Genomic DNA, 25,269 nt, shown 5'->3' with positions numbered 1-25,269 from the left:
GCTTGCACAGAGAGGTGAAAACAGCTGGAAAGTATTGCCCCAGGGCACCGAGCTCTGAGATCTGTCCTCTGAGAAACATGCTTCAGTTTTCAGTGATTTCTAGTGTAAGTCACTGGACAGCACTTGAGTTTAATTCCTCTTTCTCTCCAGAGCCCCAAAAGATTTGTCCAGGGCTTGTCAGGAAATATAAACACTTGTCAGACCAGGGACAGGGAACCTGGGCGGTGTGAGCGCTAATTTATGACGGTAAGGAGGGTTTAAGGAACTGCACCAAAAAACCGATGTGGATCCCTCAGGAAAATACTGGAAGCTGGTCTGGGCTCCTGGTTGAGATAATGCCAAGGAAACAACACTCGTGAGATTATGACATTCTGTCAGCATCCTCATCTTCTAGATGGGGGAGTTCTGAGACATAGGTAACCTGCCCAAGGGGAAACTCCACCAAGACTCAGTCCCTGTCCTCTGCCTCCTCAATCCTGTACTCTCTCCCCTACACCAGGGCTTCCTTCCCCTGGAAGATTCCCACTTGCTCAGGAATTCCACACAGACAACACCTCCTCTTGATTATAATCAAATTACAGAGTCAAGTCAGAAATGCAAATCAAGCCATTTTAAAGGATTCTTGGTTTTGGTTTTTTAACCTTAGGAAATTGTGACCTTTCCTTTTAATGGAGTCACAATCAGATTATCCATCTTCCCCACCCACAGGGGATCTCTGAGTGTTGGGGCTGACACCCTGGACTCAAGGAGCACCTGTCCTTTGTGAGGTGGGCATCCCCTCATCGTTGAGATGAGACACTGCACCTGCAGCCATCCCACTGGAACTGCAGCCAACCCACCGGCTCATCTGGAGTTCCGGCTACACCCACTACTACAGGAGCAAAGGTCCTTGGTGCTGGGAAGAGGAAAATCCTGCTTTGGTGAAAAGCCATGAGAGGAAAGGACGAGAAGAAGTTTGCCACCACAGGTTTCCTTACCATTAAATGTATGAACACACATCAACACACTCCTTGAAATTGTGTGAGAGATCTGAAAGGAGCTCTGAATTCTCCCTAATAGGAAGGTTACTTTGGGAAGTGGAAAAGAGAAAAATCAATGCAGGGCCCTTTTCTGTCAGGTACAAAGGAGGGACGGGCAGTCCGAGTTCTGAGGCCAGGACAGAAAGAAAGGCTACTCAACATGGCGGGCACTCAACGGACTCTTAAGGACAGGCTGCGTTTCTGTGGTCCATGTCATCTGGCCTCCCAAAAAACTTCCAGGAAGTTCTACAAGATATACGTGCAAATCTTTGTGAGGATGAGATTTTGGGAAAAGCCAGGAAGGAGTTTGAGGCCACACTTGGTCAGCATCAGGGCAGAGACAGAGAAATGTCCCTGAAACTCGGGACAGATAAGAATTTGGCAGAGTGGAAAGGCAACAGCCAGCGACCATATGAGGGCATAAACCTTCCTGGAAACTCACAGACATCTCAGGAAGGACATGGGACACATCCAAGGCTTATTTAAAATTAAAGACAAGTTTTGTGGCTCCTAAGAGGTAAAGGTCACCCTACTGCTATATGGGTTGTAGAAAGCTATTATTACTCTTATTTTAGAAATGAGAAAGTTGAAAAATGTAGATAAAGGGTCCAGAGCTACTAAGAGCCAGTGCCCAGAAGGAGCCAACACTATGTGGTGGCTGATCCCAGGCAGAACTGGTAGAAACAGTGTCTTCAGACCAAAGAGGGGGCAACAGTCTCCTTGTACCCTCTGGTCACACCATCTGAGTTACAGGGCACTCGCTCTGGGCCTGGGTTTTGAGAAAGGCCTTGAAACACCAGGGCATGGCCAGAGGTGGCACCCAGGATGAAATGAGATCAGATGAAATCAAAGGTGGGTTTGCTGCAGAAGTGGACATGCTTTAGCCAGGAGAATGGGATGCTGGGACTGGGGCTGGGGTACAGGCAGGCTGAGAACTGTCCTCAAGTAAGTGAAGGGTGCAGAGAGAAAGAAAGACATTTCTTCTGTGGAAGTTCAGGGGCAAGGAGCTGGCAGGAGAAGGACCTGGGGGTGGAATTCCACAAAAGCAGATTTTAGCCTCATATAAAACAGAACTTCGGCCGGGCTCAGTGGCGCAGCTGGTAATCCCAGCATTTTGGGAGGCCGAGGTGAGTGGACTGCCTGAACCCATGGGTTCAAGTCTGGGCAACTTGGCAAGACCTCGTCTCTACAATAAATAACCTTAAAAAAATTAGCCAGGCATGGTAGCCCACACCTGTAGTTCCAGCTTGGAAAGCTGAGGAGGAAGGATAGCTGGAGCATAGCAGATCAACACTGGGGTGGTGGTGAGTGTGCCACTGCACTCCAGCCTGGGCGATGGAGTGAGACTCCAACACACACACACACACACACACACACACACACACACACACACACAAAGAACTTCACAGGAGAGGCACAGCAGCTACTCTGTAATGTGACTATGCTTAAACATGATTTTTCAGTGGTTCAAAACCACTCCATATCTAATCTTCTCAACATATACTCAAAAAACTTAGAAAACTATGAAAAAAACCCAGAAATCATTCCTAATCTTACTACCAGAAATAACCATGACAATCACTAATAGCATTCCAGAATTTTTACTTTCAAGATATCCGTCTATGATCCCAGTATATGGAAATGATAAATACTCCAGGTGATGGGCACCCCAAATACCCTGACTTGATCGTTACACATTCTATGCAACAAAATATCACATGACATCCATAAATAGGTAAAATATTATGTATCAATAAAAAGGATATCCATCTATGAAAGATACATAGTCTATGTATTTTTTAACCAATTGGGGTCCTATTATATATATATATAATTATTTTTCCAGTTAACATCTTGTTATGATCCCTTTCTCATGTAAGTTAAAAATATATTGAAAATATGTAATCATGTTATTGTACTGTAAATTATTTAATCATTCCCCTATTATTGGATTTTTGATTTTTCACTATTGTAAATAACATTGCAGTTAGCAGAACTCTTTATTGCCATCTTTGGCTATCTCTTAAGGATAGAGCCCTAAAGATATGGACATTTAAGGCTTTAGAAACATACTGCCAACTTGCTTTCCAGAAAGGATGTACCAGTGTCTACTTGCATCAGCAGTGTGCGAGCATGCCCAACTATACACATACGCCTGCCAATATCACCTCAAGGTTTCCCTAAAAAGAGTACTCCTCCATTTAAGAGGAGATTTGATACATCGCTTTTCAGGAACGCGTCTGTTGTATGCCTCTCCACGATAAACGAGGTAGGAACTCTATCTTACAAACACACACACGCCGATATGCACGCTAACTAATTCTGTGCTCTTTGAAAACTGGCGATGCTTCCAGACCTCAGAGGATCCCAACACAAATCCACTCTGCTGAGAAGGAGACAGACTCCCTCACCCAGTGGTAGGATGCTTCTTCAGACCTGGATCTCATGTCCCATCAAGGCCACAAATGACAGCTGTAGAAAATACCCAGGGCATTAGATTCCATAATTCCTAAGGCCCTTTCTAGCCCTGACAAACCAATTCTACCGCCTGCATGTGCCACCTGGGAACTTGGTATGTAAGAGGGAGGGGGAACAGAAGAAGGGCAGGGAAAATCATTGTGTCAGGGCAAATTAGAAAAATCTAGGTGCTTCTAAGAGCCAAAGCCAGAAGGCAGCAGCTGGCAACCCTGCCCCGCCCTCTGCCCAGGACACCCTCTGTTATCCAGGGCCCAAGGGGGCCCTCCCCTGGGGGAGGAAGGGGGCAGGAGATCGCCTTTCTCTCTCAGGTTTCCCGGCTTGCTATGACCTGGACTCCCTGTTTTCTCTTGTAATTTGAGCTGGAACTGGGAGTATACCTCTCAGTGGGGGTAATTATCTGGGCCTCTCCTGCCATGCATTCCCAAGTCACTTGACTGTTCCTCAGGACAGAAGGACAGAGGGCTGCCGGGGCACTGCCAGGCTCCCAGATCTGCAGGGAACAGCAGAACGAGGAGGCCTCACAGCCCCATAAATACTCCGGTATTCTTAATTTTCAGTGGCCTCCCACTGGGTCTCCAGACTCTCATTAAACTGGGAAACAGATTATAACAGGATTCCAAGGCAGATGCATTTCTTCTCCTCTTATATTTATGCCACTTTTAATTGTTGTTACTTAACACTATTCGGCACCAATGCCTGCCCAAGGAAATAAACAGGTCACAGAGGACACACAGCTGAGACTCAAGTGTGTGCACCTGGCCCCACCCCAGCTCCATTGACACACACTCTTCAGGTCAGTCCCCCAGTCTCGCTTTTACCAACACCCTTCTCTCTCTGCACTCCCAGCCCCCCAACCCTAGAATATCTCAGAGGGACCAAAGCCCCTCTCACCCCTCCCAGAACTTTGCACATTGTGTTGAGATGGTGTCTTTTCTAATGAAATATATCATGCATATAGAAAAAGCATAAAAATAGTGGGAAAAGACCCATGTTTCTTTTGGCTATATTTTCTTCCGCTCTTTTTTAGAAGAAGCATTTTAAGAAAGAAGGCATTCTAGAAACAGTTGTATTTCCCTCCACCAGCCCAGTGCCTCCTCCTCAGAGGTAAGCACTGCCCTGAATATGGTGTTTATCATTCTCAGGCATGTTTTTGTTATACTCTTGCTACATATGTATGCATCCGGAAACAATACAGAGTGCTGTTTTGCATGTTTTCAAACTTTGTACAAATGGTGCCATAATGTATGCCATCCTCCTGCAATCTTTTTTTTTTCCATTCCACATTTTTTCATGATGTGTCCACACTGATCTGCAGAGCTGTCTCACACATTTCTCAGCAGCATAGTATTTCACTGCATGACTACAACAGATTTAACTTATGCATATTGGTTTCTGATATTTTGCTATCACAAACATGGCTGTGGTGACTACTTCTGTCCACGTCTCTTTGTGCACACGTGTGATAGTCAGGGTCACTCTGTCAGTGTCTCACTCTGTTGCCCAGGCTGGAGTGCAGTGGCATGATCACGATGATCATGGCTCACTGCAGCCTCAATCTCCTGGTCTCAGGTGGGATAAGTATCTAGGTGTGATGTCTCATCTGGGGACTGAGTGTCAGGTGTGAAGTCTCATCTGGGGGATAGGATGTACAGGTGTGAAGTCTCCTCTGGGAGTTGGTGTTAAATCTTGAGTATTCAGACTAAAGGCCAGGTCCAGGAGCGAAGCTTCACTTTTTTTCTCATCGTACAGATGAGAAAACGATATCTGGAGAGAGATTCTAATACTATTTAGGGGCAGAGCTGGAACTAGATGCCCCATGACCCCTCCCACTTTTCTAGCCCTTCCACCTCGGCATCCCAAGTAGCTGAGATTACAGGTGCATGCCTGTAATCCAATCTCAGCTGATTTTTTTTTTGTAGAGATGAGGTTTTGCTATGTTGCCCAGGCTGGCCTCAAACTCCTGGGCTCAAGCAATCCTCCTGTCTTGGCCTCCCAAAGTTCTGGGATTCCAGGCATAAGCCTCCACACCCGGTGAGAGTTTAAGGAACTTATATATTGGAGCTATTTACTTATCTGTCTCCTCAGCAGGGCACAGACCTGTCACCATGTCCCCAGTGCCCAGCAAAATGCAGGGCATATGAGCTCAATGCAGTTTGTTAAACTGAACCAAACTGGAAGGAACCTAAGTGATCCTCTGTTCTAGCCCCTTCGTGTACAGGTGAGAAAACGACCTCTGGAGAGATCCTAATACTACTTAGGAGCAGAGCTGGAACTAGATCCCTCATTCCCCCTCCCACTTTTCTGGCCCTATCCCTGCACCACACTGCAGGAGAGCTGGTGACTGTCAGAATATGATCCAAAGGAGAGAGGGGTACAAAGAGGACACAACTTGAAACTTGGCCTCCAGAGAGAGTCTCACACCTGGACATTCATCCAATAAAGTGAAGCTTCACTCCTGGATCTGGCCTTCAGTCTGAGGACTCAAGATTTAACAGCAGCTCCCCAGATGAGACTTCACACCTGGACACCCATCCCCCTAGATGAGGTTTCATAGCTGATACTCATTCCCCAGATAAGACTTCACACCTGGACACTCAGCACCCCCAGATGAGGCCTCACAACTGGACACACACCTTCCAGAGGAGGTCCCACACCTGGACGCCCACACCCTAGATAAGGCCTCACACCAAGACATGCTCAGACCAAAGCATCAGACCTCGACACCTGGCCTCCAGACTAAGACCTGTGTTTTGTATCTTTCCTGCCTCCTCCTGCAGATAATCCCTTCCAGTGGAAGGGAGCAGAGAGCCAGGAATCCCAGATGTGATGACCTAGAAACAAAAAATGTTCTCTGACACTACATGGCTTGAGATTGAATGCTCCCGCTATTCTTTCTAGCTGTGTGACCAAGTTTCCTCACCTCTCTGTGTTTCATTTTCCATCTTTAAAATGGGGACAATAACAATCCCACCTACCTCAGGATGATATTGGGAAGACTCAAAGAGCTAGCTGTATAAAGCAGTTCACACAATACCTGGCCCACGGCAAATGTGCTATACTGTACCCTCAGATTCCACCCAACAACTGGTACAGCATCAACTCACTCTACACAGCAGGACCTCATCTCCCACTGGGACTCTTCTACCTGGCCTTGGTCAAGGACTTTCTCTAAGCTCCGGTCTCCTCACCTGAAAATAGTGATAACACCACCTGTCACAAGTATAAAATGAGATCAAACAACCCAAAAGGGCCTTGACAAGGTCAGCTCATAAAATAGACATGGAGTTATTGTTTCATTTATCCACTTCTGGTTTGCTGGTTGGGCCAAGTGTTTTCCCATTAATCATGAGCTACAGGCCATAAGGAAACAGATAAGACACTCTGTCTTTCAAACAGGAGGCAACTTCTGTGACCGTGCCTAGCAGAGTGTCTGGCCCACATCCAGGAGATGAATAAATACTGCTCCTGGGGCTCACTTCCTGCTGTCACAAAGTTTTTTTTTCTTCTCCTGAGTCTAGAAGGAATTGGAGAGGTAGCAAAGACATTGCCTCTAGCCTTTGCTTGCTTACCTGTAAGTGGGGATGAGTGTTTCCATGCTATGCAGAATCATGATAAGAATCAAATTTAATATATATGAGGGTGTGCTGTAAAATGTAAAAGCACGATACAAATGTAGCTTACTATCCTTATAAAAAAATGAGATGATTTAGTTTGCCTTAGATCTCCATATTGCTTAAATTCTGGGTATGGCATTGTAGGGTCCTTCCTCTGACAGGCCTCTCCGGCAAACTCCTGCATGCGTCTTGCCAGTGTTCTAGGTTAGAGGACAGCAGATCAAAAAAGGGGACAGGAGTAAGATGAGACTGTGGGGTGCATGGCAAGGGTTACTCTGCAGTTCACCTGCCCAAAGGATGCCCAGTGATAATTCTTGGGAAATTCAAGGGCAGACTTGGACTCCAGGGGGCCAGAACCAAGGACAACTTCCACTTTTCTGGAAACATCCTTGATCACTGAAGAGCAACCCCTAAAATTCCTTCCAGACCATTCCCCACTCAAAATCTTCCGTGGCCCCCATTACCTTTTAATGACATACAACTCATGCAGCAATGATATCCAACCATGATATATCCTGAGCCAAACCTGGTTTTCTTCCCCCAAGAGATGGCCATTCTTCTCAGCTCTCCGGGAGTTCACTCACACTACCTCCCTTACCTGGACCCCAGCTGCCCCCTGGAATCACACAGGGAGCTTGGCAAATACACATGCCTGGGCCTTACCACCAAAGATCCTGATTTAATTGTCCTGGGACTGGGCCTGGGATTGGGTGTTTCTGAAAAGCTCCCAGGTGATTCTGCAGTTGAAAGCTGACAGACCTCGAATGGTCTCCCTCCGTAGGAGCTCAGCCTTCCAAAAGAGACCCATTCTCCAGGACCCAGGGGAAGTGCCATGTCTTACAGGGCACATTCTCTAATCACAGAAGATGGGTCTCTTCTACCTCTGAGCCCTCTCCTGCATCGTCATCACACTCTGCCTCATGTTTGGGTCACCTGTGTCCCAAAGTTCATCTTGTCTGTTAGACAGCAAGCCCCTCAAACACCGGTACAGTGTCCCCCATGCAATTCCATGTCCGTGTACACTCTTCCTACCTCTAACAGGCCTCATTAAATAGTACTCGATCCAAGGCTGTCCCTAAAATTCAAAAGAGGCCGGGCTTGGTGGCTCAGTCCACAATCTCAGCACTTTGGAAGGCCGAGGCAAGTAGATTGCCTGAGCCCATGGGTTTGAGACCAGCCCAGGCAACTTGGCAAGACCTCGTCTCTACAATAAATCAAAAATTAGCTGGGCGTGATAGAGCGTGCCTGGAGTTCTGGCTACTTGAAAGGCTGAGGCGGAAGGAATGCCAGAGCCCAGCAAGTCAACGCTGGGGTGGCTGTGAGCATGCCTCTGCACTCTAGGAGGCAGATTGAGACTCCAACTCAAAAACAAAACAAAACAAAACACCTCAAAACACCTAGTCCACCCTCACTCATGCTCAGAAAAGAGGGAAATGGGGGACTTGTCCTCTTTGCTCAGGAGAAAAGGCCAAGACCTAAACATTACAGTCCCGGCTCACCCAGACACACTCCTACACTAGGTGTTCTGAGGGGATGCTCTTCCCCATAGACAGTGGACCATGCCAAGGTGTCTCTCTCAGGACTCTGTTCTGGGGGACTTCTGGGGGTCTACACAGGTGAGTCTCTCTCCTCTTTCCACAAATAAAAAGGGGTAAGTATATGTGTGAGTGTGTGAATACACATATGTACATTTTCAATATGTACAAATTACATCATCCATACTATTTATACACATGCACACATATATTATTTTAATTAAATTGAGTATCTTTGGTGTATGGGAAGAGGAATTTCTCCAAATCCCTTGAGATTCTCAAGCAAAGACCCTTGGGAATCACTGTCTACATAACACAGCATCTTGTGCACAGGAAATGCTCAAAGAACATTTGCTAAATTAAATAATGAACTCAAAACTCAATCAACTGATTGTTGCTGATGCCAACGTGGCCATTTAGATAGATTTAGGGGATGAAATTAACATCAGATATGGCTTGCTACAGCCTAACAGAACCAGAAATGCAATTTTGAGTCTCTTCCTAGGCACAGGCCCTGAGGGCACAACCACATCCCACCAGGCTTTGTGAAATGGCTTCCCTAGGCCTGTGGCAGGCTCCAAACATTCTAGATGCAAGCCCTTTCCCTTTCTGCATTCCACTCCGGGGGACAGTGAAGAGGGACCCCAGCCACATGCTCTTAGAAGGGATTCCCTTGCTTCAAAGTCTGAGAGCCCACTTGACCCCTCACGGGATGAGGCTCACCCCACACCTGGAGAAGCCCCAGACCCCACTCTACCCCCACTCCTGCCCCCACTGCCACTCACTTTCATGGACTTCTTTCTCCCACTCAGTTGTTTGCTTCTCAGCCATCCTCAGGATTCCAGCAGATTCCGTGCCCTAAAGACTTGGGTATTCAGACATACTTGAGCCTCAAACTGCTCTGACCATGAAGTAGAAGGGAAGGGTCTCTAGGTGTGAAAGGAAATACCTCCAACTTAGGGGTCTTTGTCCGCCTAGGGCCCTACTTGTCCTACTGGGATGCAGAATGCCAACCGGCTTGGCATTCCACTCTGAAAGTCAAACTCGGTAGTTTACAGAGACCCATGTTTAAGTTCCAGAGGTTTCTACACATAGCAAGATGCCAGGTAGACCACAAAAGCCAAGAGCATAACGTTAGGCTTGGGCCTAGGCCTTGTGTGTGGGGGTAACACTAAGGGCATCCCTGTCTCTGCCCCCTCGTGAGGGCCAGGCTCATCATGCCCTCAGCCCTGAAGGCCAGATGCCCTCTGACCCCCAGTGGAAGCAGTACAGTGTCCACACCTGTGATCACACCCATGAGCTCACTCCTCACGGAGACCTTTCAGGCCACAAGGAGAAGACATCTAGCCCCGTGTCAGTGTGTGGGCCTGAATCTGCCTAGCACTAGAAACAATTCAGAACCTACGTATAGAGAAACTATACGGAGAAAACAGATCTGTATGGAAGAATATATAATACACACGGACAATGTTTTTTTTTTCCATATGGAAGAAAGGACATAATTTCTAATCCTCACAACGTACGAAAGTCAAGCTTAGGGAGACTAAAGGCTTTGCCCAGGGTCAGATGGCAATTAAGGAGCAAGACAGAATTGGAGCCCAAGTCTCTCTTAGACCAGAGCCCGTACACTTTCACTTTGCCGCCGCACAGTTTTGCTCCATCCTAAAAGAGGTGCCAGGCAAGCTCTGCTTGTTTATGGAAGAACAGGAGCGAACGACAGCTTTATTCTAGCAGCCGTAGAACCAAGTACAACCATATCCTTCCCTTCATTTTAATTCATCCCATTTACGACTTCATCCGAAGAGTAAGTCAACCTCCTGGCTCAACTTTCCTATAGGCATTCAACAAACACTGTCTGAGTGCCTACTGTGCGCTAGTGCACAGTGAGGTTTGTGGCAACACAGACGCAAGACCACCCCTCCTTCCCGCCATCACCCAGCGCAGGCCTCTGCTCGGAACCACAGCACCATCTTCACCAGCTCTGGCTCCGGCAGCGACGTCTCAGTGATACGCAACAGAGTTCAAAATCGCAGGCTTGGCAGGAAGTGCCATCTATACATAGCTCTGCCATTCTGTAAGCACCGTTGGCTTCTTCTGAATAAATGCTACCCTACATTAAATGCCAGAATTCGGCGAGCAATGCTGCATGTTTGCGATGAGATTGAGAACTAAAGGCAAGATTGATTCTGATGTGAACACCAGCAAAGCAAATGGGTTTTTGAAAACCCTGTAATTTCCCTGCAACCCTTGACTTCACTAAACACACATTTTTAGACTACAGCACAGTTAGGTAGGCATTAAACAAAAATGAGGTAGTCTAATGATGATTTATATGTAGGATAACCTTCTATAAAGAATTCCACTCTGATTTCAGGGTAACTTACAGAGGTGCCAACTTAACCAAACAATGCTGCTGGCTCTGTGTCCACTGCCATGGTATGATCCTGGGGCCGAACGTTGGCCTGCAATTGTCTTAAATCTGCTGAAATTCACCCAGTGGGTGCTCTGGAAATGCAGCGCCTGCCATGGACTAAATGGAAAAGCAAAACACGACACATGCACACGCCGCCAGAGGCACCTGTGAACACGAGACATTTCTGCTTGACTGAGGAGTGCAGCTGATGGTTCTGGAACCAACCAACTGGCGTGCAAGTACAGAACAGCCCGCCTGCCAGGATCTTGGAAGGGGTTCTGGGGAGCTGCGGGCATGCACTCCAGGTGGGGCCTCAAGAGCTTCTGGGGTTCAGGCATCAAAATCAGAGTTCTGTGTGCCCCTCCCCGGCTGTCTGGCCTTGGGCAGTGCCCCCCAACCCCAAGCCTTGGTTTCCCTGTCTGTTAAATGAGCCTGCTGAATCAGAGTCTCCTGCAGATGTGGCTGAAAGGATTCAGTAAGATGATGCCAGTGAACAGGCTTTATAAACCAGAGAACATCATGCAAACAAAAGGCAAGGCTGGCTGCAAGGCACAGACGGAGAAGGGGTCCAAGTCATCTCTAGGAGCTGAGATCCAGCTGTCCTGGGTCCGGGTCCTGCCTCACACTTCCTCATGCTGTGGCTCTGGACAGATGTCTGACCTCTCTGTGCCTCAGGCCCCTCCTCTGTAAAATGGGGATCATAACAATATCTACTTCACAGGACACCTGTGAAGATGAAACGACATGGCCAAGAAGGGAACTTATCACACATCAGAGCTCAATCAATGATCTTTTTTTTTCTTATCAACCGTTATGATCACTATGATTATTTCCATCCAGGTCATATGACCAGGGAGACAGTCCCTTTGTGGCTTCCAGTGCTTCCTCGCCATCGCTAACCTGCACAGTGTATTGAATGGCTTTTGAAGGAAGGCCTTTCTCTACACTACAAGGAAGAATACCAGACCATCTTGAGTCTGATGCTCCCTTCCCTACCAAAGCAAATAATAAACAAACAACAGCAAAATTCAGAGCTGGCTGCCTTTTCCTTTCTATAACTCCTTAATGAGGGAAACAGTAAGAGCTAGGAGTCCACAGGACAGTCCTCTTCCTGGAGTCACTATTACAAGGAAAGAGCTTGTGCTTTGGGAACAAAAGCTCAGGGTCCCAGCCCAGGCCTTGCCACTCAAAGCTATGTGACTTGAAGCAAATTGCTTGGCCTCTCTGAATCTCATTCCCTTTATACCTAAGAATGGGAGAAGCACGCGCAGGCCACAGGCTTCCGAGGAGAATTAAATGAGATCACAGGCAGGTACTGCCACTGGACCTGAATACACATATGGCTTAATGTGTACTCATTTCCTTCCCTTTTACTCCTAAACTGTGCAAGTCTCTAAGCCTCACTGCAACAGTGCCCTCATCTGTGAAATGGGCAAGATAGATAATGGGGGAAGTTGTGAGGAACAAATGACATAATATAAAAGCACTTTATAAACCGTATCATTTTGGAGATAATCATCGTTATTCCAGAACAGGGCTTGAGCACTTTGAGCAAATTAGACCCAGGCAGTTTGTGGCATTGATCTTGTCTGCGTTGTTACCAAACCACCACACACCTCCACCCCCTCCCTCAACATAAAACCTATAACAGGTACCCTGCACGGCACTGGTGAATTCAGAGGTTCACCATACGACATCCCTGTCATTTCACTTCCCTCATTCTGCCCAGTTACCATCATGGAACATTTGAGTTACAAACACTGTGGTGGTCATCAACCTAGCCATGGGCCTTTGTAGCTTTATCAAGATCATGTCTGAGGGTCCATTCTCCCTCTCCAAGACCACCACTCTTTTTGGTGGCTGCCTCCCCTGGCTCACCTATGTTCTACCTCCAGCCCAGTACCTAGAAAAGAGAGCAAGAGAAGATGCCACTGGAGAAGACCAGACCTGATGAACGGGACCCATGTTTGGACAACCCCGGAAAGCTGAGTGGGCCATTTTCCTGATGTGTCTCGGCCATTCCTTCCCCATCTAAGAATCCGAGTCTCCCCGGAAACCTAGTCTGAATTGCAAGGATTCTGTGTGCAATAGGTTTCATTGTCCCCACTTCACAGATGAATAAACAAAGGCTTTGGAAGTAACTTGCTCAAGGGCACTGATTAAGACCAACAGACTCCACGTCTCACTACATCTTCTGTGAGTAGTCTGCTCATAACTGTTACCTAGTTTTCTGTTGAGTTGTCTTTTTCTTGTTGATTTGCAGTAGTTTTAAATGCATTCTGCATATTAATTATTTCTGAGACAATATTGTACAGCTGTTAGGAGCACAGATGAGGGAGTCTGAATGCATACATCTAAATTGTGGCTCTACCACTTACTATGTGCAATTTACTAGTTTCTTTGTACCTCAGCTTGCTTATCTGTGAAATGGGAGAATAACAGTCCCCTCCTCTTCAGATTGCTGTGAAGACTAAATAGGTTAAATATGGCAAAATGCTGGCAACTTAGTAAGTGCCAAACAAGTATTCATCATTATTATCATGTTGTCCCCCTTTTTTTTTCTTCCCTAGAACTAGACAGGACCTTCACGAGTTAAGTGGCCTGGAGATATTTTCAGGGCTCTCACGTCCAGCCACATCCCCAGGCCACACCATTCTCTGCTTGCCCGCTTGCTTTTGCCTGTGCTATCACCTCCACGCATGGTGTTCTCTTTGCTCTGGGCTTGGCAAAGTATGCCAGGGCCTGACTTCAGGTCTTCCTCCCCTTCAGCATGTTTTACTGGGTGCTACCCTCAGAAAGGGCCCTGACTTCTGTTGCATTTTCCTCTTCACAAGAAGCCATAGCCCCTAGATAGTTGCTCTGCAGGAAAGGAACAGATCATGGTCAACCTGGCCTGCTCTGCAAAGTCTGACACTGTGCCCGGCACCTAGCAGAAGTCCAACCACATTTATTGAATTGCCTTGAGTGTATCTTCTATTTCATATTAGCCCAGGCTAACCATCCCAGCCCCTTTTTATCCAGGCCCCTGAATAGTGGAGAACTGAGATCCCAAATTCTGCACCTGGATGGCAGAGCATCACAAGAGGAATCCACAGAAACAGCTCAGTGTATTGGAGATAGAACCACCAAGCTTCAGTCCTGGTGATGTCACCAACTTGTCATGTGACCTTAGGCAGGTTCCCCTCCGTTTCCTCCCTTCCTGGAGACGGCTCAGTAGGGGTTATCTCATCACCATCTTTAATCGCTAGAGGGGAGAGAGGTCTGAATGAACCATGGCTGCTGCCCTTGCTGACTATACATTCCTGTAATGGGGATCACACAGATTTTACACTATTACCAGACAAAATGTGATTATCGTCTGGAGCAAGGAACTGATAAAGTTTGGAGGGAGTTCAGAAAAGGATCCCCTTGAAGGAGGTTAATCTGTGTGACTTTTAAATCCATTCTTAGCAGAAATCGGGAAAGACATCATGGAAAAAGCAGTATTTGAACCAGGCTTTGAAAGATGCATAGGTTTTAGACAGACAAAGAAGGAAGAAAATCTGGTACCCACAGTAAAAGAAAAGTGCCCCATGAGCAGTTAAAACCATGTGCCCTAAGCAAGCAGGAGAGAAGGGAGAAGATGATACAAGAGAGTCTTGGTCTGGGTCTGGGTTTCTTTATCAGTAAATTCAGAGGCTGCACCCCCAGGGCCCCTCTCAGCTCTCTCAGCCTGTGTTCCACAAGTCTGCAGTCTACACATGGTCCTAACTGGTTTCTGGGTAACCCCTCGTCTCTCTCTTGCCTGTGCCCTTCCCCTACCCAAGTTGGTGTGGATTCATGGGATCCAAAGTTACCTTCGTATCAGCCTGAGCAAAATGTAATTAATGAATCGAATCTGCATTCCAAAGCCCAACAAGATCATATTTGTCGTTGTATTGAGATGATCCATCCCTGTCCATCAGAGCTGACAATATGAGCTGAATCCTAAATTCCCAGATCAAGACTGTCTTTGTGTCTCCCACTGGGCCAAAAACAGAGCCGGTGCCCACAAAGCCCTGTTAGAATGGTTGTTTTGTTCACTGGTGTTCAAGTTGGAGATCTGTTGCCAAAGCCCGTGGTCACTGCACACACAGCCAAAGCCTGTGGTCACTGCACACACAGCCAGAGGTCAGCACAAGGGCTAGAGACACGTTTCTGTTCCCAGACAAGTGCAGGAGACGGGGATGGGCCCCATCCTATGTCAGTTTCTAATTGGCACCTGCTCTGGAGTGGCGGCCGGAAGGACAGGAACCCAGAGGATGAGCTCCAATCCAGGCAACTTCTCTTCTAAGTTGTGTGGCCTGGGGTAACTTGCTCAGCTTCCCTGGGCCTCAGTATGCTCATTTATAAACTTGGGGAGGAAAATCTCTCTTAAAGGGTTATTGTCAGGATTAGAGGTAATATGTGTAAAATGCCTAACTCAAAAGAGGTATCCATACATGATAGGTGTTATCATTCATCTTGTCATCATTGTCACTCTGTGACAGTATTGTGCTGGTCCCGGGGAGAGAAAGATGAAAAAGATAGAGTTGTACACCTTCCAGCAGCAGACAGACAGAAATAATGGCCGATAGATAATGCAAGACAATGAGGTAAGGACTTCAGCAATGTCTGTCTGGTAGGCCTGTGTCAGGCCTCATGGAAGAGGACATGTGAATCAAGTTTAAGGGAAAAAGGAGGGGTAGGCTGTCAATAAGGAGAGGAGGGGATCCATGCACACCAGGCAGAGGAGAGTGCCGGATCAAATGAGGAGAGGAGAGGTACGGAAGCCCGTGTGCCTCCCTGGAAATCTGGAGTCAATGACTCCAGAGGGTAGAGAAAGGTTGATGGGTTCACTGACTTCTCCCTTGGACAAAAGTGGGCTGCAGAGAGGGAGCACTGCCTGATAGGATCCTCACATGACATTAGGGGGTCTTTGCAGACAGGATGCCCCTTGGCCAGAGTCCTAACAGTCTCTGCCTCTCCTTTCCCCCAACACACAGTGTCCCCGAGACATGTGCAGCCCGGCCAGGGCGTGGTAACCACCCAAGACCCAAAAGTCCCATCAGCACAGACAAGGAGGCTGGGTAAGCTTGTGTTCCAGAGCAGCAGACACATCTGGCCCGCATCTGAGCAGTGTACAAAACTCCCCACTGGGGCCCAGACAGCCAGTCAGGATGCTGGGGAAGAGCATGCTGGGAAACTCCCACAAGGAGCCTGCATCGATATAATCAGGTCTGGTGGAAATTAAAAGCTATTAGGAATGGGGCCGGATTTATCTTTATATCCAATAACATGCATTGTAATGGTGATCATACAGATGGGAAATTAAACCACATTTCAGCTTCATTGGAGGCCTTAATTTGAATGTATGTTTATGCACAGCCCTTGGCCCTCCTACCCCCACCCTGCCAGCCTGGGAGAGCCAGTTCACCCAAAGATGAAGTCCCTGGGGAAAGAAGTCAGGGGTGGGAGTCTGCCAGATCAAAGGTGAGAGGCTCTGTGAATTACACACACCTCTTTAAGTAGCATGATTGAAAGAGGGTGTCCAGCATGGGGGAGCCAAGCAGGGATAGTTGGTGACTCTGGGGAAGAGTAGCACTTTGAGCTGTCTTGCCAGCCTCTACCTAACCTGGGAAAGCACAACCTAAAAGCCAGCTCAAGCTCCCATCACTGGCTCCAGGACAGCCATGGAGAGCCTAGAAGGCTAACCTGTGAGCAAATACCTAATTTGTAGAGTTGGCTCAGGTCGGAGTTTTTCTCTTCTTTTCTTTTGAGTTGGAATCTCACTCTGTCACCCAAGTTGAAGTGCAGTGGCATACTCACAGCTACTGCGCCCTTGACCTGCTGGGCTCATGCGATCGTTCCACCTCAGCCTTCCAAATAGCTAGAACTACAGGAGCCTGCCACCATGCCTGGCTAACTTTTTCGATTTATTGTAGAGACGAGGCCTCGCCAAGTTGCCCAGGCTGGTCTCGAACCCCTAAACTCAGGCAATCCTCTCGTCTCGGCCTCCCAAAGTGCTAGGATTACAGGCTTGAGCCACCTTGACTGGCCTGAGCTTTTCATTCTTCCCAAACTCCCTCAGGGCACTCCTCTCAAGGGGATGCCTCCTGGGGGTGGGCCCACACCAGTCTCCTTGTCCCCCTCTCTGTTTCCCCACACCCACTCCTGCCAGCCCTGTTGTGAAGAATCTGGGCCCAGCCCCACAGATCCAGAGATCAAAGTCAACACAGCTCCTCTTGTTTCCAGAAGCTGACCCTGAAATGTCAGAGGAAAGTAACTCTGGCTCCTCCATCCTTCCTTAACCTTCAGGGCAGCTAGTTATTCAATCTCCCCCAACCATGAGAAGCTGCCACCCAGCCTCCCCACCTCAGAATGTACACACACACCACCCCCGTGCCCTCACACACACTGAGTACAGTGTGAATACAGATAGCAAAAAAAAGTCCTATTTTGATTTTTAAAAATCAAACTATTTGCATTTTCCAAAAGTAAAGCATGTGGCACATGTATGAGCTCAAGTTCTGGCCCCTCACCTACAGCGCCCAGAGGAAGCAGAACTCTACTCTCTCTGGTTCTCAACTATTCCTCTGGGAGCATGTTAGTTGGATTCATATGCTTTGGAAATACTGTCCCTGGGTCTAATGCGCAGCTGTAGAAGGATCTAGAATGACCACGGAGGGGCTGGAGGGCTGGGCAGGGGAGGAAAATTCTCCAAGGCAGAAGCAAAGAAGGAGGTTCTACAGAACCAAAGTGTAGCACAGTCCTGCAGATTAGCAACAAGGCCACTTCCCTGGTAATTATGCCCTTTGGGGCCACCGGCCCAGTCTTGACATCAAAGACAGCCCTGAAGCACCAACGCAGAGCTGCCCGGGGACGTTCACTGCCTCCAGATCCTAAGTAAGGGAGCCGGTTGACCTTCCTCCTCTCCTGTGTGATCTGGTCCTCTTCCAACCCCGCGCCCACCGAGAGCCTGCTCATCTCAATCTCTCTGTCCCTGCAGCTCCCCAGACTACTTCAGTACAGAATCCTTCCAACCATCCATTCACTGATGCACCAACCGACCGTTTAGTGAGCTTTTAGTCCGAGTGTGGAGGCAGCGTGCTAGGAGCCAGGCATGTGTGGATGAAAACAACCCAGTTCCCGCCCATGAAAAATGCAGGCAGTCTTGTGGGGGCCACAGACTCTGTTACATAGTAGAAACACACACCACTGCAGGAAACAGCAAGAACAAAGAGGAAAATGCTCTCTTCCACCTAATAATAGACACAAGCTATCCTCAGTGTGCGAAGTTGTGTTCTAAACTACACTAATGAATTCATTTGTACATATATTAACTCACTTCATTCTTACATGAACCCTATGAACCCATTTTACAGCTGGGGAAACTAAGGGGGTAATTGAGTTACCTAGCTAGTAAACAATGGAGTGAGCCTCAAACCCAGGGAGTCTGGTCCTAGAATCTAGGCTCCTAATCACTACACTGGACCTGGTTCCATAAAGCCCTCCCTAAAAAAAAAAAATCAACCATGATGTCCCTCCTTCCTGAGGCCAAAGTCCTCACTGCCTCACAGCACACATTTAAAGCCTCCATTGTACTCAGGGTAACACTTTATTGGATACATTTAGTGGGTGGGAGGAGGTGCCTCTGTGTGGGGTTAAGAACAGAAGCTGAAAAATCAGACCTGGGTTTAAGCCCTCATCCTTTGCTTAATAGACACACCTGACACAGAAGTTACTTCACTTCTTTGAACCTCAGTTTCTTCTTCTGTAAAGGGGAGAAGGGAAAACACACAAACTGGGATCATATATGAAAGTTTCTTAGCCTGGTGTCTGGCATATAGTAAGCAGCCCCCAAATCATAATGTAATAATAATTCTTATTTTAATGCATATAGTGCTTAAACTCAATTGTACAAGAAATATCACATGTCTTTACGTGTCTTAAATTATGTTAAATCTGACTCTGCTAGATAGACAGGACAACTGTCTCTGCCATTATTGGGGCTTGGGGTGTACTGAAGTCCATGGTCCCTCTGGTCCTCACCAGCCAACGGCCCCTACCTTCGTGTCTCTTTGGGTCATGGGCTGTGTCTCACTTAGACACAAGAACCTGGGCTTAGTCCCAGGTCCTGCAGGCCTCACACAGCTAACCTGTGGGGTCCAGCTGCTTCTTCCAGCTGTATCCATTGAGCAGCCTTCAGCACCATCCCCACCTCTGGCATCCTTTTGTCTCCTGTTTTTTTCCCTACCCTTAGAGACTTTCTTCCCCAAACATCCATCCTAACCTTTCCTGTTAGCGTATGGCTTTACAAAAGGCAGGAAGAGCAGCTGTCTTCAAGTAGCTGTGCATTCCCATCCTGCTACAAGAGATATAGTGGCCTGGCCATCTGCTTGGAACTGGGAGAAGGAAAAAGTACTGAGAGCAAAAAGTAAATTAATGTTTCCAAAAAAAGTACCATGTCACATTAGCTGTCTACATGCCTAAGTGTCAGTTCTTATCCTAGTTGTACATTGGAACCACCAAGGGAGCATTGAAAACGCTGGTGCCTGGGTTCTGCTCCTGGGAGATTCTGATTCAGCTGATTTGAGGTTGGGGTTAAGCATGGGTGTTTTGAAAGGAGTGCCGCCGGGCTCGGTGGCTCAGCCTGTAATCCCACGCCTTTGGGAGGCTGAGGTGAGTGGATTGCCTGAGCCCGCGGGTTCGAGACCCGCCTGGGCAACTTGGCGAGACCTCATCTCTACAATAAATCAAAAACTAGCCGGGCGTGGTAGCGCACGCCTGTAGTTCCAGCTACTTGGAAGGCTGAGGCGGAAGGATTGCTGGAGCCCAGCAGGTCGAGGCTGCGGTGGCTGGAAGCGGCCACTGCACTCTAGTCTGGGCGAGGGAGTGAGACTCCAACTCAAAAACAAAAAAAAAGAAAGGAGTGCCCTAGGGTTTCAAATGGGTGGAGGCTTAAGAACCCCTGCTTTAAAGGTTACATGCACAGAAGTCTCATCTTCCCCAACTAACCTGTAAACCCTGAGGAACAAGAATCATTTCCTACAACCACGTATAGGTGCTTTGCGCTGAAGGGGCACTCAGAGACCACCTGGTCAAGTTCCTCCGATTTACAGCGAGGAAAACAGATGTCCTTGGTAGAGAAAGGAAGAAAAAGCAGCAGAAACCGCAATGTGTGGGGATGAAGGAGTCAGCGGTGGAAAAATCCCAGAGTTTTGTAACCAGAGGCCTAGAGGTATTTTGAGGACTTTTGGTCCTCTCTTGGGGTTTCCAGACCTGTTTTCCTGTTGGAGGGACAACCCTGCAGAGGTAAAAGGAACCAGTAATGAGGAACATGCCATCACAGCAGCTGTAATGAGATGAACCCACAACCCCATCTCCTAATTTCAGCCACAGAGCCAGGCCGGCGTGAATTCTGATGGAGTCTTGAGTCAACTCATGCAAAAAAGAGAAAGGAGCACAGCATGATGCATGCTTACTCAAGTCCAGTCCTCTGAGGATCCCATGCTCATTGTTCTAGTCGATCAATGCAAGAACACAGACCACAAACGAGTCCTTATCCCTCCCCTCCTCACCATCTTTCTCAGGTAAGATGCTTCCAGCCTTGCCTTCCATCCCTCAGGGCCAAGTCAAGCAAAATCCCAGTGGCCAGGAAGGATGGGGCCCCCACTGCAACTCGTGTCTGATGGAATCCTCACACACCCAGCCAAGGCCACCGGCAGAGATGTACCAGAGACCAGACTTTTTCGAAGACGCATCACCAGCACAGTAACAGATCATTCCCCAGAACCAGTCTCAACATCTTGTTTAGCTCAACGACCAATTCAAGTACCTCTTCTCTCCCCACCTCCTACCCGAGCACCCCTGTCTTTCTTACCTGGGATGATGGAGACTGTGTCTTTCTCCCAAGACACGACGCTAACATATTCCTGCACTGAAGAGGGGATGAGGCACTTGAAGACGGCCACGTTTCCACGCATTGACCTTTGATCCTCCACCCGGACGGTGTAGGGTTCCCTGAAAACTGCAGAGATTGGAAGGGAGGAAGAGGAGAGTGTCACAAAGATACGATTGGGGGAGACGAGAAAGGAACAGCAAGTCAGCTCAACGTCCTCCCTCAGCACTTACTCTCCTCACCTCATCTCACCCCTTCCACCTCCCACTTAGCCAGCCCAGAAGCTCCTGCCACGATATTGCTCCTGTCTGGGCAACTCCTTCTCCATCAACCTCCTCCCTGCCTTACTCACTGGACACCTTACTCTTCCTCAGAAATATCTGTCCTTCCTCTGCAAGACCAAACATCCGAATTCCAAATTCCTTTCCCAATTCAGTATTAGTAAACCCTATTAGACTGTAAGGGCCCTGAGCCTTGCAATGTCATCATATTCAACAGGGGAATGTGTAGGTAATATGGAAATAATCTAGAATTCTTCTCAGGAAATGAAATTGGAGTCCTACATTATTCCTGGACCTGGAGTGGCAATCATTTTGGGCACAGTGACCTTAATTTTCCAAAAGAAAACCTATGACATGTGATCTAACAACAGTGTTTTTGGTTACTTCAACATGAATGGCAGCCTGGGAAATGTAGTTCAGATGCTGAATTTCTTCTGGAAGAGCTTGATGATTTATAAGGACAGTGGGAGAGAATATTTGAAACTGTGATTGCCTCTGAGAACACAGAGCCCCAGAAGCATGGACACGGTCTCCAAGATCCTCCACAATAAAGCATCCTTGCTGCTTCCCCACTTCTGACCCAGTCTGCCACTCTGGAGCACCCCTAGTCTCTCTCCTTGCCTCTGCCTTTAGAACTATGCCTTCCCCTGTTGCATCCACCTCCTACCTTCGTCCCAGGGCTGGCTTCTGGGCACTGTCACCTGCAGCCACTCTATGTGTCAGGCCCCATAGGTGGGCTGCCCCAGCCTTGGGAATGAGATTGAGGGTCCTGCCTCTGCCCTGGCCTTCTCAGTTGGCCTTTCCGAGGGGCTCGCTCGATCCTTCCACCCCCTTCCCCTTCCCTGCCAAGCAGAGCTGGAGCATCCAGAGGCCCACTGCCTACTGACCTTGTCCCTCAGCAGACACCTGGGCAGCGCGCCTTCCTCCTCCCCCTGCCAGGTTGCCAAGGCGACACTTAGGGCCCTGGCAGCACCCCACCCCTGCTGTGCACCTGCAGCCCCTCTGGCATTGTCAAGAGTCTCTTTATTGGTATATTTCCAGTCAGTCCAGCGCTCTCTGGCCCTCTCCTGGCCTTTATTCCTTTCCCTTCTCCAAGTCATGATGAGAGGGGGAAGAAACGTGGCTGGAGTGGAGGAGAGAGGATAAGCACTGCCGGCTCTGTGGGCCTGTGGCCCAGCTCTTCCATGGGTTTGGACAGGGCTCTGCCTCCAGACATGGGAGAGCATAGAGGAGCCTGAGGAGGCTGACCCTGGAGGGAAGTAGAGTGATGGGGTGGAAAAGGCGGGCTGGGGCACATCCACCCACGATGTCCCAGGGATTCAGTAAGAGAACATCTAGCAGCATCAACGAGCGGGCCCTGTCTCCTCCCCTGACCAGCAGTGTGAGCCTGGACAAGGGCTAGTTAGCCTTTGGAACCTCAGCTTCCTCATTTGTAAAAGGAAATACTTGTAAGAGCAGCATGTAAAAGGCCCAGCACGTGGAAAGCACTTCCACATGTCACTTTTCATGAGAGCTGCACCTCTGTGATTTACTGGCTGTGTGCCCTTGGGCAAGTGACTGCCTTTGTCTTAGTCTCCTCATTTGTAAGAAACACTTTACAGACTTTCTGTGAAAATTGCATCCTAACCCAATTACAGCCATATAACAGGAAACATGACATTTCTCTCCCTAGCCCAATTCCCCAGGCTGTAGAGGCCCAAACTGGAGGTCTCTGGTCTCCAAATCCAGGCCTCAAGTCCCCAGCCCAGCACTTTGTGTTGCATTAGATGTTAGACAGTGCAAAAAGACCTGTATCCAAAAAGAGCTTCCATGGGGAGCACAGGAGAGAAGCCCTGAGCACAACCCTGGATTCTGAGAGCTCATCGTCTGCCCCCAAACAAACCCATAGAATGAAGCAGTGCTTCCACCTCACCTCACCCACACATACCCCTGTTCCCAGCTCCTTGGGAACCTTGTCCTTGTGAGAGGTTCTCCTGAGGCAGAAGGACCCAGGAAGTCAGAGAGGGTCTCTCACTAGGCGTGCTGGTTGGTAGACCTTTCCGGAACCATTCTCTTGGGTCAGCTCAACACAATCCCTGGGAAAGATGGCACACCCTACGCCTGGCACCTTTGCAGTGGGCCAGCTAGAATGCCACCTGTCCTCTCCCACCCAAAAAGCTCATCTAAGAAAACCATCCCAAAATGTCAGCACTTCATAGCTATTCAAGGCACACCATACCACTGATTATGACACATCAGTGTATCATGATGTCCTAGTTAAGAATGGCTCATCTAAGCTATTATTCTCTTGCCTCCAGACCCAACCCAGAGAAATGAGACTTTCTATGTTCTTTAAAGAGAATGCTTGAGGAACTCTACTTTCTTGCCTCCTTTGGTCTTCTAAATGCCAAAATGCTTCACTGCTACAAGTTTTCCATCACGAATTTTACCTAAATGTCTGTTCTCATGAGCGATGTCATACACAGATGTCCCTAGGCTGTAGAATAGACAAACTGCGGTCTAGTTACACGATCGAATACTACACAGCAATGAGAATAGATGACCTACCACTGCACGCAGCAGCAGGGGTGACCCCACACACAGAATAGTGAGCAAAGGGGCCAAGAGAATACACACTGCATGATTCCATTTATATAAAGTTCAAAAATAAACACAATGTCCACTTCATTAGATGTCAGGGTAGTGGCTACTCTTAGGGGAATAGTGTCCCAAAAAAGCTTGAGGAAGGCTTCTGAGGTGCTGATGTTGTATTTCTTGATCTGTGTGTTGAACTTTGTAAAACTTCACTGAGCTACAAACGTAGAATATTTGCACTTTCCTTTCTAGATTATATTTCAAGAAAATGCTTTTTAAAAAGAAAGAAACTCACTGAATGCTTTCTGTGAGCCAAGGAGGGAGCACCTTGTTGAAATAAGCACTATCTCATTTAACTATTACGTGTCATGCTGTAGAAGGAAGTATTAGAATCCTCTTTGCAAACGAGAAAACTGAGGCTTAGAAAAGTGCCTACAGGTACACGGTAAGTGGTTGAGCTAAGATTCAAACATGGTAAGTGTTTGAGCTAAGATTTAAGCATGGTAAGTGGTTGAGCTAAGATTCAAAAGAGAACAGCAGAACCGCCCTTGAGTGAAGGATTCCTTGCCAGTCTCCCAGGGCGTGTTATACACATGTCCTCAGAACAACAGGCAAGCACCCCGCTCCTATTCCAGCCCTCCAGGCTGAGCTCCCAGTTGGGGAGTGGGGTCTTGGGCCTCACCTGCTTTGACGCGGATGTTGGGGCTCCGGATCTTGCCGGCAGCGTTCTCCGCGGTGCAGAAGTAGTCATTGTCGTGGATAAAGCTATTGAAGGCGGAGGGGGAGAAGGGGTAGAGCTGTAGTGTCCCGTTGGCGTGGACGTGCCGGATGTGCGGCACGTCGTAGATGTCGTCCCCCGTGGCCAGGTACCATCGAAGGGCCGCGCTGGGGGAGCCCGCGGCTGGGCAGGGCACCACCACCCCCACAGAGCTGGAGAAGGTCACCTGCTGCAAGGAGTCATTTACAAAGTAGAGGCTGGTGCCGACATCTTCAGGGCGGGCTGCAGGGGAGGCAAAGGGAGAGGCTCGGTTAGGATGCACCTTAACAATTCCCACATCGGCCACAGAGGCTTGCCATAGCCGGCACTCACTCATTCGACCTTGGAACATCAGTCATTCAATAAACACTTATTGAGCACTGACTATGTACCAGGCACTGGCAAGGGTAAATAAGAGACAGTTATTGCCCTATGGGAGCTTCTCAAGTCAAATCCATGGGGAGAGGCTGCCACGTGCTCTAAGTCAAAGGGTCCAAAGTCATGGTTCTTTATTGACATCTACACATTAGGAAAGACAGTGAAATGCTTCGGTAAATAAATATTTACTGAGCACTGCTATATGCAGGCAGGTTCACACCCATGACCCTTGGTTCCTCTGTAAAACCCTGAGAGGAGATGGTATCTTTCCTTTTTTATCACCCCGTTTTAAAGGCAAAGAATAGTTACACGATTTGTCCAG

General features: G+C 48.2%; 1 protein-coding gene across 1 annotated transcript in view; it reads right to left on the bottom strand.

Annotated features, from left to right (window-relative positions):
- The window catches only part of DSCAML1 (DS cell adhesion molecule like 1), a 348,081-nt gene extending 323,175 nt beyond the window's left edge, over window positions 1-24,906 (bottom strand). The window contains 2 exon segments of the mRNA XM_021710263.1: window positions 20,940-21,086; window positions 24,495-24,906. Of these exon segments, the coding sequence (XP_021565938.1) occupies window positions 20,940-21,086; window positions 24,495-24,906 (559 nt within the window).
- Window positions 24,907-25,269: the final 363 nt, after the last annotated feature.

Source organism: Carlito syrichta, unplaced genomic scaffold, assembly GCF_000164805.1.
Source record: "Carlito syrichta isolate Samal-C Ts95f unplaced genomic scaffold, Tarsius_syrichta-2.0.1 Scaffold288347, whole genome shotgun sequence".
Taxonomy (NCBI): domain Eukaryota; kingdom Metazoa; phylum Chordata; class Mammalia; order Primates; family Tarsiidae; genus Carlito; species Carlito syrichta.
This window is presented reverse-complemented; position numbering and strand designations above follow the sequence as displayed.